This window comes from Lathyrus oleraceus, chromosome 5 (assembly GCF_024323335.1).
Source record: "Lathyrus oleraceus cultivar Zhongwan6 chromosome 5, CAAS_Psat_ZW6_1.0, whole genome shotgun sequence".
NCBI lineage: Eukaryota > Viridiplantae > Streptophyta > Magnoliopsida > Fabales > Fabaceae > Lathyrus > Lathyrus oleraceus.
The window spans coordinates 462,548,551-462,562,517 of NC_066583.1; the positions used below are offsets into that span (position 1 = coordinate 462,548,551).

General features: G+C 29.3%; 1 protein-coding gene across 3 annotated transcripts; it reads left to right on the forward strand.

The window, feature by feature from the left end:
• Positions 1-1,717: 1,717 nt before the first annotated feature.
• Positions 1,718-13,749, forward strand: LOC127082697 (non-specific lipid-transfer protein 1). Of its 3 annotated transcripts, none has more exons than XM_051022924.1 (2): positions 1,718-2,116; positions 13,586-13,749. In XM_051022924.1, exons 1-2 carry the CDS (start codon positions 1,752-1,754, stop codon positions 13,593-13,595), a joined length of 375 nt encoding a protein of 124 aa, XP_050878881.1. In that variant the 5' UTR covers positions 1,718-1,751; the 3' UTR covers positions 13,596-13,749. The 3 variants fall into 3 exon arrangements, with proteins under 3 accessions (XP_050878881.1, XP_050878882.1, XP_050878880.1); XM_051022925.1 differs by lacking the exon at positions 13,586-13,749 and adding an exon at positions 2,220-2,383; XM_051022923.1 differs by lacking the exon at positions 1,718-2,116 and adding an exon at positions 13,101-13,482.
• The last annotated feature ends 218 nt before the right edge of the window (positions 13,750-13,967 follow it).

The window sequence follows — 13,967 nt, forward strand, 5'->3', positions numbered from 1 at the left end:
TCTTCGTGTATCTGGGAATCTGGCTTCTGATGTTTTCTCTTGAAAGTTCAGATGGCGCTGATAACTTCAGAGTTTACAGAGGACATTTGTTCAGAGTCAGAGCTTCTAGACTTTACTTCATGTTCAGATGCTTCTGATACTTTGTAGTTTTGTCCAGAGTCAGAGCTTCTTGAATGAGATTCCTCTTTAGATGCTTCTGATACTTGAGATTTTGCATCTGATCTTGTATTGCATCTGATGACATCATCAGATTTATTTCTTCTTTCTATAGAACCCTGCACACTTAGAAACTTTTCGTTAGGGTGCCATTTTTGGTTTCATCCTTTGTTATCATCAAAATCAAGGAATCTGTTGTAGAACAATTTTTGTTCTTACACATGTGTCAATGTTGGTACTCAAGCAGATATGAGCTCAGATCCAGAGATTTTTTTTATCTACGGTATGGGGACCGATACTATAATATCCTATCCAAATCTTGACCATTGTCATCCATAATTCATCTCAAAAATAAGTTTCAAAAGTATTTTTTTAAAAAATATGACTTTTTTTATATTATCCACCAAATAAATACCAAAAGTTATGAAAGAATATTAAATATGAAATAAATCATCTTAAAATAAGGTAAGTAAAATTAGGTAAAGCGTTGTCTTTCCGCTGTATACGTTGATATAAATCACATTTATTGTAACTTTGAATATCATATTCTTTTAAAAAGATCTTTAAGAGCAATGTCATTTAAAACTTTTAATAATTTGTCGTTTAGAATGTCTGATTGTATAAATAATATTTAAGAATGACTTTAAAAATCATTTAACCCTAAATTAAAACAAATAAGAAGTGAGTTTTTCTTTATCAAGGAGGCTTTTTGATGCGGATCATATCCAAAACTATCTATTTAAAAGTAGACATTTTATATTTTAATATAATCAAAAACATATTATGATACAAGAATTGTATTTTGACTGCAAATGAGATTCACATTGAGTAATAAAATAAAATTTATTATTTAAAAAAACAACAAAAATACGATTTATAGTATAATCATTAATTTTTTATTCTAAGTTACATTTCTATTTAGAAAAGAAAATTCCAAAAATTAAAAGCATTCTCTAGCTTTTTCACAACTTAAATATTCGTAAGTTTTAAAAGAATTATTTGTTTAGTCTATTTTCTAAAATGTATTTCAATATTTTTTACAAATTTTAAGAAATGGAAAGTACAATCATAACCCATTATTTTCCTCTAACTACTGCCCTATCTGATGCTTTAGTAATTATTATAAAAAAATTAGGTTTTGTATAAAATGATTATTTTTAAATTTATTAAATAAATAATATATTTGATCATTCAAATACGTTGATGGTTGATTATATAAAAAAATTTAAATATAATTTTTTCCTTATAATATAGATGAGATGAAATATCAGACGAGACATTAATAAAAAAAACTATTTTATTTTGAATATAAATCAAATATTTGAATAAACTAGTTTGAAGGGAATAATTTTGAATACAATAATTTAAAAAAATAATATTTAAATCAATTTTTTTTAAATGCTTTTAATGATATAATAATTAGGATGATTGACTGTTTAAATAAAATTTAAAGAGTACATTAAGTCAAAATAAAAATAAAATAATAAGTTACTGATTTGTTACCGTATTATAGAAGCGTCTATGCCTATAAGTTAAGGAGGCTTTTGATAGAAATCATAACCAAAACTGAATAGAAAAACCAAAGCTATACTCGTATGATGGCAAGCCAGAAGACTGTTGCTGCGGTAATATTTGTTGTATGTATGTTATTAATGACGACAAGATTAGATGCAAGTGTTCAAATTGATGATGTTTCATGTTCAGAGGCAATTTCATCTCTGTTGCCATGTCTAGCTTTTTTAGAAGGTTCTCTTCCACCAACACCATCTGTTGACTGTTGCACTGGAGTTACTAATTTGTTCAATAAGGCTAACACGACTCCTATTAAGAGAAGTGTCTGCCAATGTCTCAAAGATGCTTCTACTAAATTTGCAGTTAAACCAGACAGGGCTGCTCAACTTCCACAACTCTGTCACATTCAATTGTCATTTCCAATTAGTTCTTCTATTGATTGCACCAAGTATGTCTCTCTTCGCCTTTTCTTATTACTTAATAATTCTCATCCACTAAAATAATTTATTTTTATAATCAATATTCTAACTTTTTTTTAAAATTATTTTCAGGATTCAATGATTCTACATTAGGGTTAGGTTAGATCGTGAAAAACTACGTGGAAGAGTTTTTATTTTGTTTATGGTATTAGAATCAAGCTTAAGATTATATCAATAAACAATGTCAAAAAGTTAATTTATTTTTAATGAAATTTAGAAATGGTTTCACTGCTCAAGGCGTCCGTGATCTTGTTGATTTTTATGGGATGATACTTCAATTTAAAATCATAATTTTTTATAAAATTTATTTAATAAAAACATAATTATCAACTATGCTAATGAAGTAATTCAAGGACTAGGAGGATCAATGACAAATGCATGTGAAAAAAAAGTTAAGAAGACTTCAAATAAATAGTGACAACTATTATAAATACAAAATCAACATTATAATACTTAGAGGGCAAAATGGTCATTTGTCCAACTCTGCCATATAAAGTCTAATTTCTTTTATTCCTTTGTTTTGTAATTTAAGTTGTGATTAAGTTTGCATTGGGTATTTGTGTGCTTTGTCTTTTTAATTTTTGGTTTCTTATTTTTATTTTGCTAACTTTCTACTTATCAAGCTAGACAATAATCTCATGAATATGTTCATATTTCTGGCATAAATTAATAAATTAAAACATGTTGAATTTTAGTAAATATGTTTTTTTTTGAATCAGTTGTTAAGCTCATATTTAGTTTTGGTTTGAATCAACATTGATCTTATAAAAAATTTGCAGTACTTGTGGTTATATCGTCCTTCCACAATGCTTATCTCTTTTTATGATTGGCGAGTGACAAACTCCCAATTTATGAACCATCAAGAGGTATTAGAGTCATTGTTTTACTTGGTGGGGGAGCGAAAGCTAGATTTTATGTGGGATCCTGTTAGATGATGTAGGAGACTCACACTTATGGGGGGATTGTTGGGTGCATGTATGAGTGACCAAGTCCCACATCGGGTATGAATGAGTGAAATAATGGATTTATAAGAGAGAACTTATATACCTAATGCCTTTAGGTTTTTGGTGGAGATGTAGTGTCTCCCTCTCTTGTGGTCCCAGAGCATTAGGCGCACAATGGTGTTTTAGATTTACCCAGACTCTCCAACAAGTGGTATCTAAGAAAGGTTATTGAAAAGGGTCACACTTTGGTAAAGTTGTAATTTTTCTTCTTTTTTCTACTATTCATTATCATTTCCATTTGAATATTAAAAAAAATAAAAATTCTTTGGTTTTTTCTTTCTTTATTTTCGTGTATCTAACCTAATTTCAGCCATAGTTTATTTTATGTTTACTTTGTATCTTATTATTTTATGTTTTGGTTGTTAAGTATTACTACAAAAGTAGTTTTTTTGTTGATTGGTTGGTTTCATTAAAAAAAAAGACGAGCTTTGAATATGAATTTAAGTACTTTTGAGAACTAAATTTGAGTGACATGGTTGGAAATGATGGTAATGACTCATATAGATCATTAATTAAAGCTCTCAGAACACGATTTAAAACCATGTTAAGTGAATAAACTGAAACATTACATGAAAGAATTGATCAACTAGAAATAAGTAGTGGGGACGAGGAGGAAAGGAGAAGCAGAAGATGTGAAGAGAGACCTAAAAAATATTGACTAACGAGCATGAAAATCAAAGTGTCGCACTTTCAAGGAAGGAATAATCGTGATGCATATGTAAAGTGGAAAACGAGAACAAATTTTTACTTTTAATACTTTCACTAATGCTCAAAAGGTGTAGGTTGTTGCCATTGAATTTACATAATATTTACTGGTGTGGTGGGATCAACCGATCAAAGAAAGAAGAAGATATGAAGAACCAGTCATAGAAACTTAGGAAGAAATTAAAAGAATCACGAGGAAGCGATTTGTGCCATCCTATTACCATATGGATTTTCACAAAAAATTACAAAGGCTTACTCATGGGGCGAAAAGTGTTTATGATTACTATAAGGAGACGGAGGATGCAAATATTAGAGCCAATGTGGAGAAAGATAATGAAGTAACAATGGCTAGGTTCCTTCATGGCTTAGATAACGACATTAGTAACATAGTGGTACTTCATCACTATGTTGGTATAGATGACTTAGTTCATCAAACTATCAAAGTAGAACAGCAACTCAAGAGAAAGGGCCAACTATGTAGAGTCACTACTACTTCTTTCAACTCAACACATTATAAGGACAAATTAAAAAAGGAGGGCACTGCATCTTCCAAAGATGCCAGAGTTGAAACTAACAAGAACGTTAAGTGTTTCAAGTGTTAAGGTCAAGGTAATATTGTTTCTCAATGTCCAACAAATAGAGATATGTTCATGGAGGAACATGAAACAAATGAGGAAGAAAAGCATGATGGGTATGTTAAAAAGGAGATATGAAGAAGGAGATGAAGATGTTCCTAATTGTGATGTACTCATGGTTAGGAGGACGTTATTAAATCATGTGAAGTAAGATGATACCACTCAAAGAGATTATATCTATTACAATGTGCTTAGCGCAAGAAAACGTATCTATTCTAGTTATTAACGGAGGAAGTTGTACAAATATAGCTAGCACGTGTTTAGTTTCTAAACACTCACTCGGAAACTAAACTACATCCTAAACCTTATAAACTTCAATTGATCAATGATAGGTTTTAAATGATCGACAATAAGCAAGTTAAGGTGTCTTTAACAATTATAAGATACAAGGATGTAGTGATATATGATGTGGTACCTATGAAAACGAGTCATGTTTTATTGGAGAGACTTTGGAAATTTGATAAGAAAACTAGTCACGATGGATACTCCAAAAATATCCATCTGATCATCATTTAAAAAAGTTGTTCTTGCACCATTGATCCCTAGTATGGTGATTTAAGATCAAAAGAAAATGAGAGGAAAAAAAATAAAGAAAACAAAAATAAAACAAAAGAAAATAAAAATAAAGAGAAAAAGAAATATTGACACAAAAAAGAATGAAATAAAGAAGAAAAGAAAGAGAGTTTTATGAGAAAAAAAAGGAGAGATAAAAAATTCCATTGCTGCTATTTAGCCCCTATATTTTCTTTATTGTAAAGAGGTGACTTTGCTTGCTAACACTCATAACATACAATATTTTTCAAGTTGTGTTGATTCTCTTTTGCATGAATTTTAGGACTTGTTTCCTAGGGATCTCCAACTAGGTTACCACCTATAAGAGGAATAGAACATCATATCGACTTAACTCCTAAAGCATATTTTCCTAATAGGCTAACTTATAGAGAAACCTTAAACAAACCCAAGAGATACAAAGAAAGTATCCAATTTGGCAAGTAAAGGATGGGTAAGAAAAAACTTAAGTCCTTATGTTGTTCCGATTATTTTAGTCATAAAAAATGACGGTAGTTGGAGAATATGCATTGATTGTAGGGTTGTGAACAACATCACCATTAAATAAATGCATCTAATCCCTAGGTTGGATGATTTTTTTGATGAATTCTTGGTGCATGCCTATTTTCAAAAATTGATTTAAAAGTGGCTACCATCGAATAAGAATTAGGGAGGGTGATAAATAGAAAACAACTATTAAAATAAAATATGGTTTATATCAGTGGATGATCATGTCATTTGGCTTAACCAATGCACCAATCACGTTTATACGATTAATGAACCATGTTTCGAGATGAATTTTGGGAAAATTTGTTGTTGCATGTTTTTATGACATCTTAATTTATAGCAAAAATTTAGAAGATCATTGTCATCGTCTAAGAGTTATTTTAGAAGTATGAAGACAAGAAGTTTATTGTCACCATCTTAGGTTTTGTGGTGAGCTCCAAGGGAATTCACGTTGATGAAGATAAGGGGAAAGAAATTCAAGAATGACCACAACCTAAATGTGTAAGTGAGGTAAGGAGCTTTCATGGCTTAGCTAGTTTTTATAGAAGGTTTGTGAATGACTTTAGTACCTTGGCAGCATCTCTTAATGAAATTTTAAAAAAATGTGTTGGTTTTAAATGGGATTAGACACTTAAAAGAACATTTGAATCCCTTAAAGAAAAATCCACGCAAACACCAATTTTTGCACTACCAAAATTTTAAAAATCTTTTGAAATTGAGTGTGATGCTTCTAATGTTGGAATTGTGGTTGTTTTGATGTAAGGCCATCCAATTGCTTATTTTAGTTAGGAACTGAAATGTGTCTCCCTTAATTACTCCATTTATGGTAAGGAATTATATGCCTTGGTGAGAACCTTGAAAACTTAGCAAAACTACCTATTGCCTAAAAAAATTGTCATTTATAGTGACAATGAGCATTTGAAGCATTTAAAGTGTCAAGGTGACTTGAATAATATGCATGCTAAGTGGATTGAATTTCTTGAACAATTTAGATATGTGAACAAGCACGAAAAGTTAGACCAATATTGTGGTGGATGCACTTTCAAGAAGGTATGCTTTCCTCCCTATCTTTGAAGCAATTTTTTTTGGCCTTGAGCATATCAAAGGTACCCCTCATGCATATACCCTTTATTGAAGATTATTCTCCCCCTTACCTTGTGATTGTAGGAAATTCTTGATCGATCCTTGACTTTTCCTCCACTAAGCCCTAAGTCTCTTTTCACTTTTCTCTCAAAACATGTAATGTAACCTCTATCCCCTCAAAATTCTCTTTTACACTAAAAACCTAATCTCTTAATTAGGATGTTCCTACTTTACCTTTAATTTTCTCTCTAATCCCCATCTTGCCCTCAATATCTCTACAACTTCTATTTTCTTTTCTCTCTAATAAAATAATTCTAATTATTCTCTCTTCCTCTTATTACTCTCCACACCCTGCCATAAGGCCATACACCCTCACTCTCACCAATATTTATTTAATTACTCACACATAATAATTAAATAAATATAAAAAAATTATAATTAAATTAAAATAAAATAATGTACTAAAAATGGGGTGTTACGACTCTTCCCCACTTAAATAATTGTTAGGTTAGGATATTTACTCCCTTTTCTGACTCCCAATCTTCCAAATCAACAACATCATTCAATGGATGGTTAATAATGAAACACATACCTCAAATTAATCATCCTTCCTGGTTGGTTTCTGAACTAGACAATGCAAAGACTCTCCCTCCAGACTGGACATGCTTTGGCTTTTGACAATTAGTATTGATACGTCCCTGCTCTCCACAATTATAGCAAGTTATCTCATTACTCTTACAATCAACAACTTTATGTCCCGTCTTCCCACATTTGAAACACTTTGTCTGAGAACACTAACATTCATTAGCACGGCGTCTTAAGACACCACACTTGTAGCACCTGACAGGAGTGAGAGACCCTCCCCACTTGGCTTCTCCTCACTTGAAGCTTTCTATTTTAATTTGTCTTCAGGAGTTACATAAGACTTTCCTCGGAACTTTCCATTCCCTTTCTTCTCACTTAGACTCTGATAGTGAGCAGATCGGGCTCTACTATCCTCATCGTAGATTATGCTCTTATTCACCAATTCAGCATACCTACAAATTTATTGGTATCCAATACCTTGTTTAATCTCTGGTCTCAACCCATTCTCAAACTTGAGACATTTGGAAGTCTCAGCATCAACTCTGTTGTAACAAGGACAAAAGTTCACCAACGCCTCAAACTTTACAACATACTCTACCACAATCATGTTCTCTTGCTTCAGCTTAATAAACTCTATCTCCTTCTTGCCACACACATCCTTGGTGAAATACTTCTCTAATAACTCATTTATGAACACAACCCAAGTTATCTTTGTACCGGTAATTTCCAATCTCTAACGCGCGTCATCCCACCAATCCCCAGCTGCCTTTGACGGCATATGAGTACCAAATAGTTGTGACTTCTGCATAAGTCCAATTACGATTGCTTAACATAGCGCTAAATTTGTGACACAAAAGGCATAACATTCTAGTTAGTGAGATTGTAAGTCTCCCCTCTTTCATGGTATTGTGTGGAAACTTGGACTTTTTTCCTTCCTTTGGAAGATGTCTTGGCTCAAGGATCCATGCTTGTGATAAGTGGGTTGAGTGTTCTTCAAAGAATGACTTAAAAATGAAAAACAAAAGCAAAACAATACTAACTTCTAACTCATTAACAACTAACTTTTAATTTCAAGCCATTTACTTTAATGTCATTTAATTTTAGTCTTTATTCATTTGCCATTATTCATACCATTCTAATTGTTTATGTTAATGCAATTTTCACTTTGTCCACTTGGACCATATTGTGTGATGTATCTTGTTTGTGTATACTTTGCTTGTTTGTGTGGTCTTTGACCATTTATGTACATAATAACAACAAAAATCCTAAAAAACTTTTGTTTGGACTGTTGGCTTGATCTTGGACAAATGGACTTAGAATTTAGGCAACATTCCTATGCTAAAGGACTTGGCCAATGCCAACTTTTGTGAAACCAAGTGCTTGCAATTTGAAACTTCATCTGATACATCATTCAAGATCCCTTTGAGTTCATCTGCAACATGATCATTGTGAAACTGTTATTTTGAACCTGTGACTTGTGGAATTCATGGGCTAATTTGAAGAAGATCATGGAGTGGCCAAAGCTTGGATGTGGATATCTTTATTTGATGCCTTGCTCTTCAAGATTGATATAATTGTGCATTTGTGTGTTGCTTGATTCTAAATGTCCAAGGAAATTTGGGTTTCTATTGACATTCTTGTCTATTAGATTGCTATCCATTGGTCAGATATTTTCAACTCTTAACTTTTAATTTTGTGCATAGGATTAATCTCTTCATCTCCTCCCTATTTCTTTAATTTCTAAATCTCTCCCTCATTTTTTAAAATCTTCTTTGATTGAACTAGTTTTGTTCTAAACTTTGACCACTTTGCAAAAAGATAGAAACTTTGGCCTTATGCCATTGAATTTTCAAACTTCATTTTCTTAATCAAACTTGTAAATAGACTTAACTATACTTGACCTAAACTTTCAAAAGTAAAAAAGAACTAACTCATTCAAACCATCTTCAGGCCTCTATGCCTTTCAAACTCAATTTTTGTTAAAAACAATGCACCCACTTTGAAATTTGTATCACGAACTACGAGGTTTTGATCCCTCATTTTTATGTTGGTACGTAGGCACGAGTCCGAAGTCTTGTCAAACACAAAAATATAATTAATGAATTCTTTTCTCATCCCCCCACTCTATTTGTTTGTAAACATCATTTTTTACAAAATACATATGCACACAAAAAGGGCTCCCTATGAGTACCTAGGATACTTTGGATGCTAACACCTTCCCTCTGTGTAACCAACCCCCTTACCTGTAATCTCTGACATTTTATTAGTTTTGATTTGAAAACTTCTTACTTTTGGATTTTGTTCGTACTTTTTCTCTTTTCCCTTGGAAACAATAAAAGCGCGGTAGCGACTCTGGTTTTATCGATGTCCGGCTTATCCATAGCTTGATGATCATGAATTTACCGCTACAACGACTCTGTTGTATTTCAAGCGTTTGTTACGCCCAGGTATTTTTTGCACCGTGACAGTTGACGACTTTGATGGGGACTACTCCCTAAAGAGAGTCAAACCTAACTTAGTAATTTTTATGTTAAGTCTTAACATTTGTTTCACATAGAAACCGGCTCTTAAAAAATTAATATTTAATTCATCTTAAGTAAAAAAAAATTGTGAGACAAATCCTTATAATGTGATAAATTTTCTTGCAAAACATCATGAAAAAATGAAGTTTAGGTCGTAAGAATAATGTGTTTGAATTAGCTACAAATTAATTATGATTTCTAGGTTTCTGTATGATGTTCATGTTAGCTACAGATTTAGCGACAAAAATTTCGTCGCTATAAATTTAATTAATATAAATAATATAAAATGGGAACAAAATATCACATAACATTCATGTCAGCATCTTTGCCACACCGACATTGCCATGTGTCATACCACGCCAATTTCTGTTAACAACAACATCTTTGAGATTTTTAAGAGAACTACAAATATATTTAACTTTGTTAATCATCACATCCAATTACTTAATAAAATATTAAGAATTAAATAAAAGATCAAAGTTCATATTTCATTAATAAAATAGATAAATCTTAGATTTAATTAAAATAATATGCTATACTTTTTTTCACTTTACACATAAAATAAATTATTAAGCAAATAATTATTGCGAAAATATACTAATAGTTTTATTAAATATTGAGATACTACGTTGCCTCCTGAAAATGATTTTATTTTTAAAACTAAAATATATAAAATAACACCTTTGTTAGTTTAAATGTAGTTATGGAGAGATACCAAATATGGTTTAGAATCCACCATTTCTTAAATCTTTTTGGTTTATAAGGTAAAATTTCAGTTATTAAATTATTTAAAAATTTGGTTAATTTTTTTATTTCAATTCAATTTCTAATAGATATCCATAAAAATGAAAATTTTATCCCATACTCCTTCATTTATTTTGACCCCTAAATTATATTTTTTAACCAAAATACTCTTATATAAATAATTTATTAAAAATTAAAAATATTAAAAAATTGAGTATCGAAATTGTTTTGTAAAATCTTCCAATATACAAAATAAAAGATAAAAAATGTTAAAACATGACTATCGAAATTCTTTTGCAAAATTTTCTGATATCCAAAATAAAAGTTAATGTTAAAAAATGACTATCGAAACTCTTTTGTAAAGTTTTTCTATACCCAAAAAAATTTAAAAATTAACTACCGGAACTCTTTTGGAAAGTCTTTTGATACATAAAATAAAAGTTTAAAAACTGACTTTCGAAACCCTTTTATAAAGTTTTTCGGAACACAATAATAGTTAATGTTAAAAACAGACTATCGAAACTCTTTGGAAAGTCTTTTGGTATGCAAAATAAAAGTTAAAAAATGTATTGACTATCAGAATTCTTTTACAAAATCTCCCGTTATACAAAATAAAAGTTAAAAAATATTTAAAAACTGACTACTGGATTTTTTTTGCAAAGTATACAAAATAAAAGTTAATGTTAAAAATTTATTATCAAAACTCTTTTTGTAAAGTCTTCTGATTTACAAAATAAAAGTTAAAAATATTTAAAAACTAAAATAATAAATTAGTTAAAAATATAAAAGGACAAAGTTGATATTTTTTTTATAAAATATAAGGGTATAAGAATAAAGATATTTGTATGAGGTAAAATCTTTCATAAAAATACCCACAACGAGTAGAATAAAAGCCATTAAAAAATTGTACGAACACGGGCTCAGGTAATCATCAACTTAAATAAACGGGGATGAGTGCGGATATGTGCACCTTGGTACCCACCCCGCCTCATACTCATACAATATATATTTATATTTTTAAATATATTATTATATAAAAATAAATGTCTATCGATTTTTTAAAATATATCAATTTTAAATTACTACATATTTAATATAAATGATCATTTATTTTATAATTCAACAATAATAATTATTTATTATTATTTTTATATTTTTAAAACTTAAAATAAAATAATATTTTATATTTAATATGTTTATTTTTATTAAAAATGAAGATAATGTGTATGGATGCATATCGTTACATATCCAAAGGGTACGTGTACATGTGTCAATGTTGGTACTCAAGCAGATATGAGCTCAGATCCAGAGATTTTTTTTTATCTACGGTATGGGGACCGATACTATAATATCCTATCCAAATCTTGACCATTGTCATCCATAATTCATCTCAAAAATAAATTTCAAAAGTATTTTTTTTAAAATATGATTTTTTTATATTATCCACCAAATAAATACCAAAAGTTATGAAAGAATATTAAATATGAAATAAATCATCTTAAAATAAGGTAAGTAAAATTAGGTAAAGCGTTGTCTTTCCGCTGTATACGTTGATATAAATAACATTTATTGTAACTTTGAATATCATATTCTTTTAAAAAGATCTTTAAGAGCAATGTCATTTAAAACTTTTAATAATTTGTCGTTTAGAATGTCTGATTGTATAAATAATATTTAAGAATGACTTTAAAAATCATTTAACCCTAAATTAAAACAAATAAGAAGTGAGTTTTTCTTTATCAAGGAGGCTTTTTGATGCGGATCATATCCAAAACTATCTATTTAAAAGTAGACATTTTATATTTTAATATAATCAAAAACATATTATGATACAAGAATTGTATTTTGACTGCAAATGAGATTCACATTGAGTAATAAAATAAAATTTATTATTATAAAAAAACAACAAAAATACGATTTATAGTATAATCATTAATTTTTTATTCTAAGTTACATTTCTATTTAGAAAAGAAAATTCCAAAAATTAAAAGCATTCTCTAGCTTTTTCACAACTTAAATATTCGTAAGTTTTAAAAGAATTATTTGTTTAGTCTATTTTCTAAAATGTATTTCAATATTTTTTACAAATTTTAAGAAATGGAAAGTACAATCATAACCCATTATTTTCCTCTAACTACTGCCCTATCTGATGCTTTAGTAATTATTATAAAAAATTAGGTTTTGTATAAAATGATTATTTTTAAATTTATTAAATAAATAATATATTTGATCATTCAATACATTGATGGTTGATTATATAAAAAAATTTAAATATAATTTTTTCCTTATAATATAGATGAGATGAAATATCAGACGAGACATTAATAAAAAAAACTATTTTATTTTGAATATAAATCAAATATTTGAATAAACTAATTTGAAGGGAATAATTTTGAATACAATAATTTAAAAAATAATATTTAAATCAATATTTTTTAAATGCTTTTAATGATATAATAATTAGGATGATTGACTGTTTAAATAAAATTTAAAGAGTACATTAAGTCAAAATAAAAATAAAATAATAAGTTACTGATTTGTTACCGTATTATAGAAGCGTCTATGCCTATAAGTTAAGGAGGCTTTTGATAGAAATCATAACCAAAACTGAATAGAAAAACCAAAGCTATACTCGTATGATGGCAAGCCAGAAGACTGTTGCTGCGGTAATATTTGTTGTATGTATGTTATTAATGACGACAAGATTAGATGCAAGTGTTCAAATTGATGATGTTTCATGTTCAGAGGCAATTTCAACTCTGTTGCCATGTCTAGCTTTTTTAGAAGGTTCTCTTCCACCAACACCATCTGTTGACTGTTGCACTGGAGTTACTAATTTGTTCAATAAGGCTAACACGACTCCTATTAAGAGAAGTGTCTGCCAATGTCTCAAAGATGCTTCTACTAAATTTGCAGTTAAACCAGACAGGGCTGCTCAACTTCCACAACTCTGTCACATTCAATTGTCATTTCCAATTAGTTCTTCTATTGATTGCACCAAGTATGTCTCTCTTCGCCTTTTCTTATTACTTAATAATTCTCATCCACTAAAATAATTTATTTTTATAATCAATATTCTAACTTTTTTTTAAAATTATTTTCAGGATTCAATGATTCTACATTAGGGTTAGGTTAGATCGTGAAAAACTACGTGGAAGAGTTTTTATTTTGTTTATGGTATTAGAATCAAACTTAAGATTATATCAATAAACAATGTCAAAAAGTTGATTTATTTTTAATGAAATTTAGAAATGGTTTCACTGCTCAAGGCGTCAGTGATCTTGTTGATTTTTATGGGATGATACTTCAATTTAAAATCATAATTTTTTATAAAATTTATTTAATAAAAACATAATTATCAACTATGCTAATGAAGTAATTCAAGGACTAGGAGGATCAATGACAAATGCATGTGAAAAAAAAAAGTTAAGAAGACTTCAAATAAATAGGGACAACTATTATAAAAACAAAATCAACATTATAATA

Bases quoted from the DNA above. Each gene is read 5' to 3' on its own strand.
- LOC127082697 (XM_051022924.1), top strand. From the start codon at position 1,752: ATGATGGCAAGCCAGAAGACTGTTGCTGCGGTAATATTTGTTGTATGT.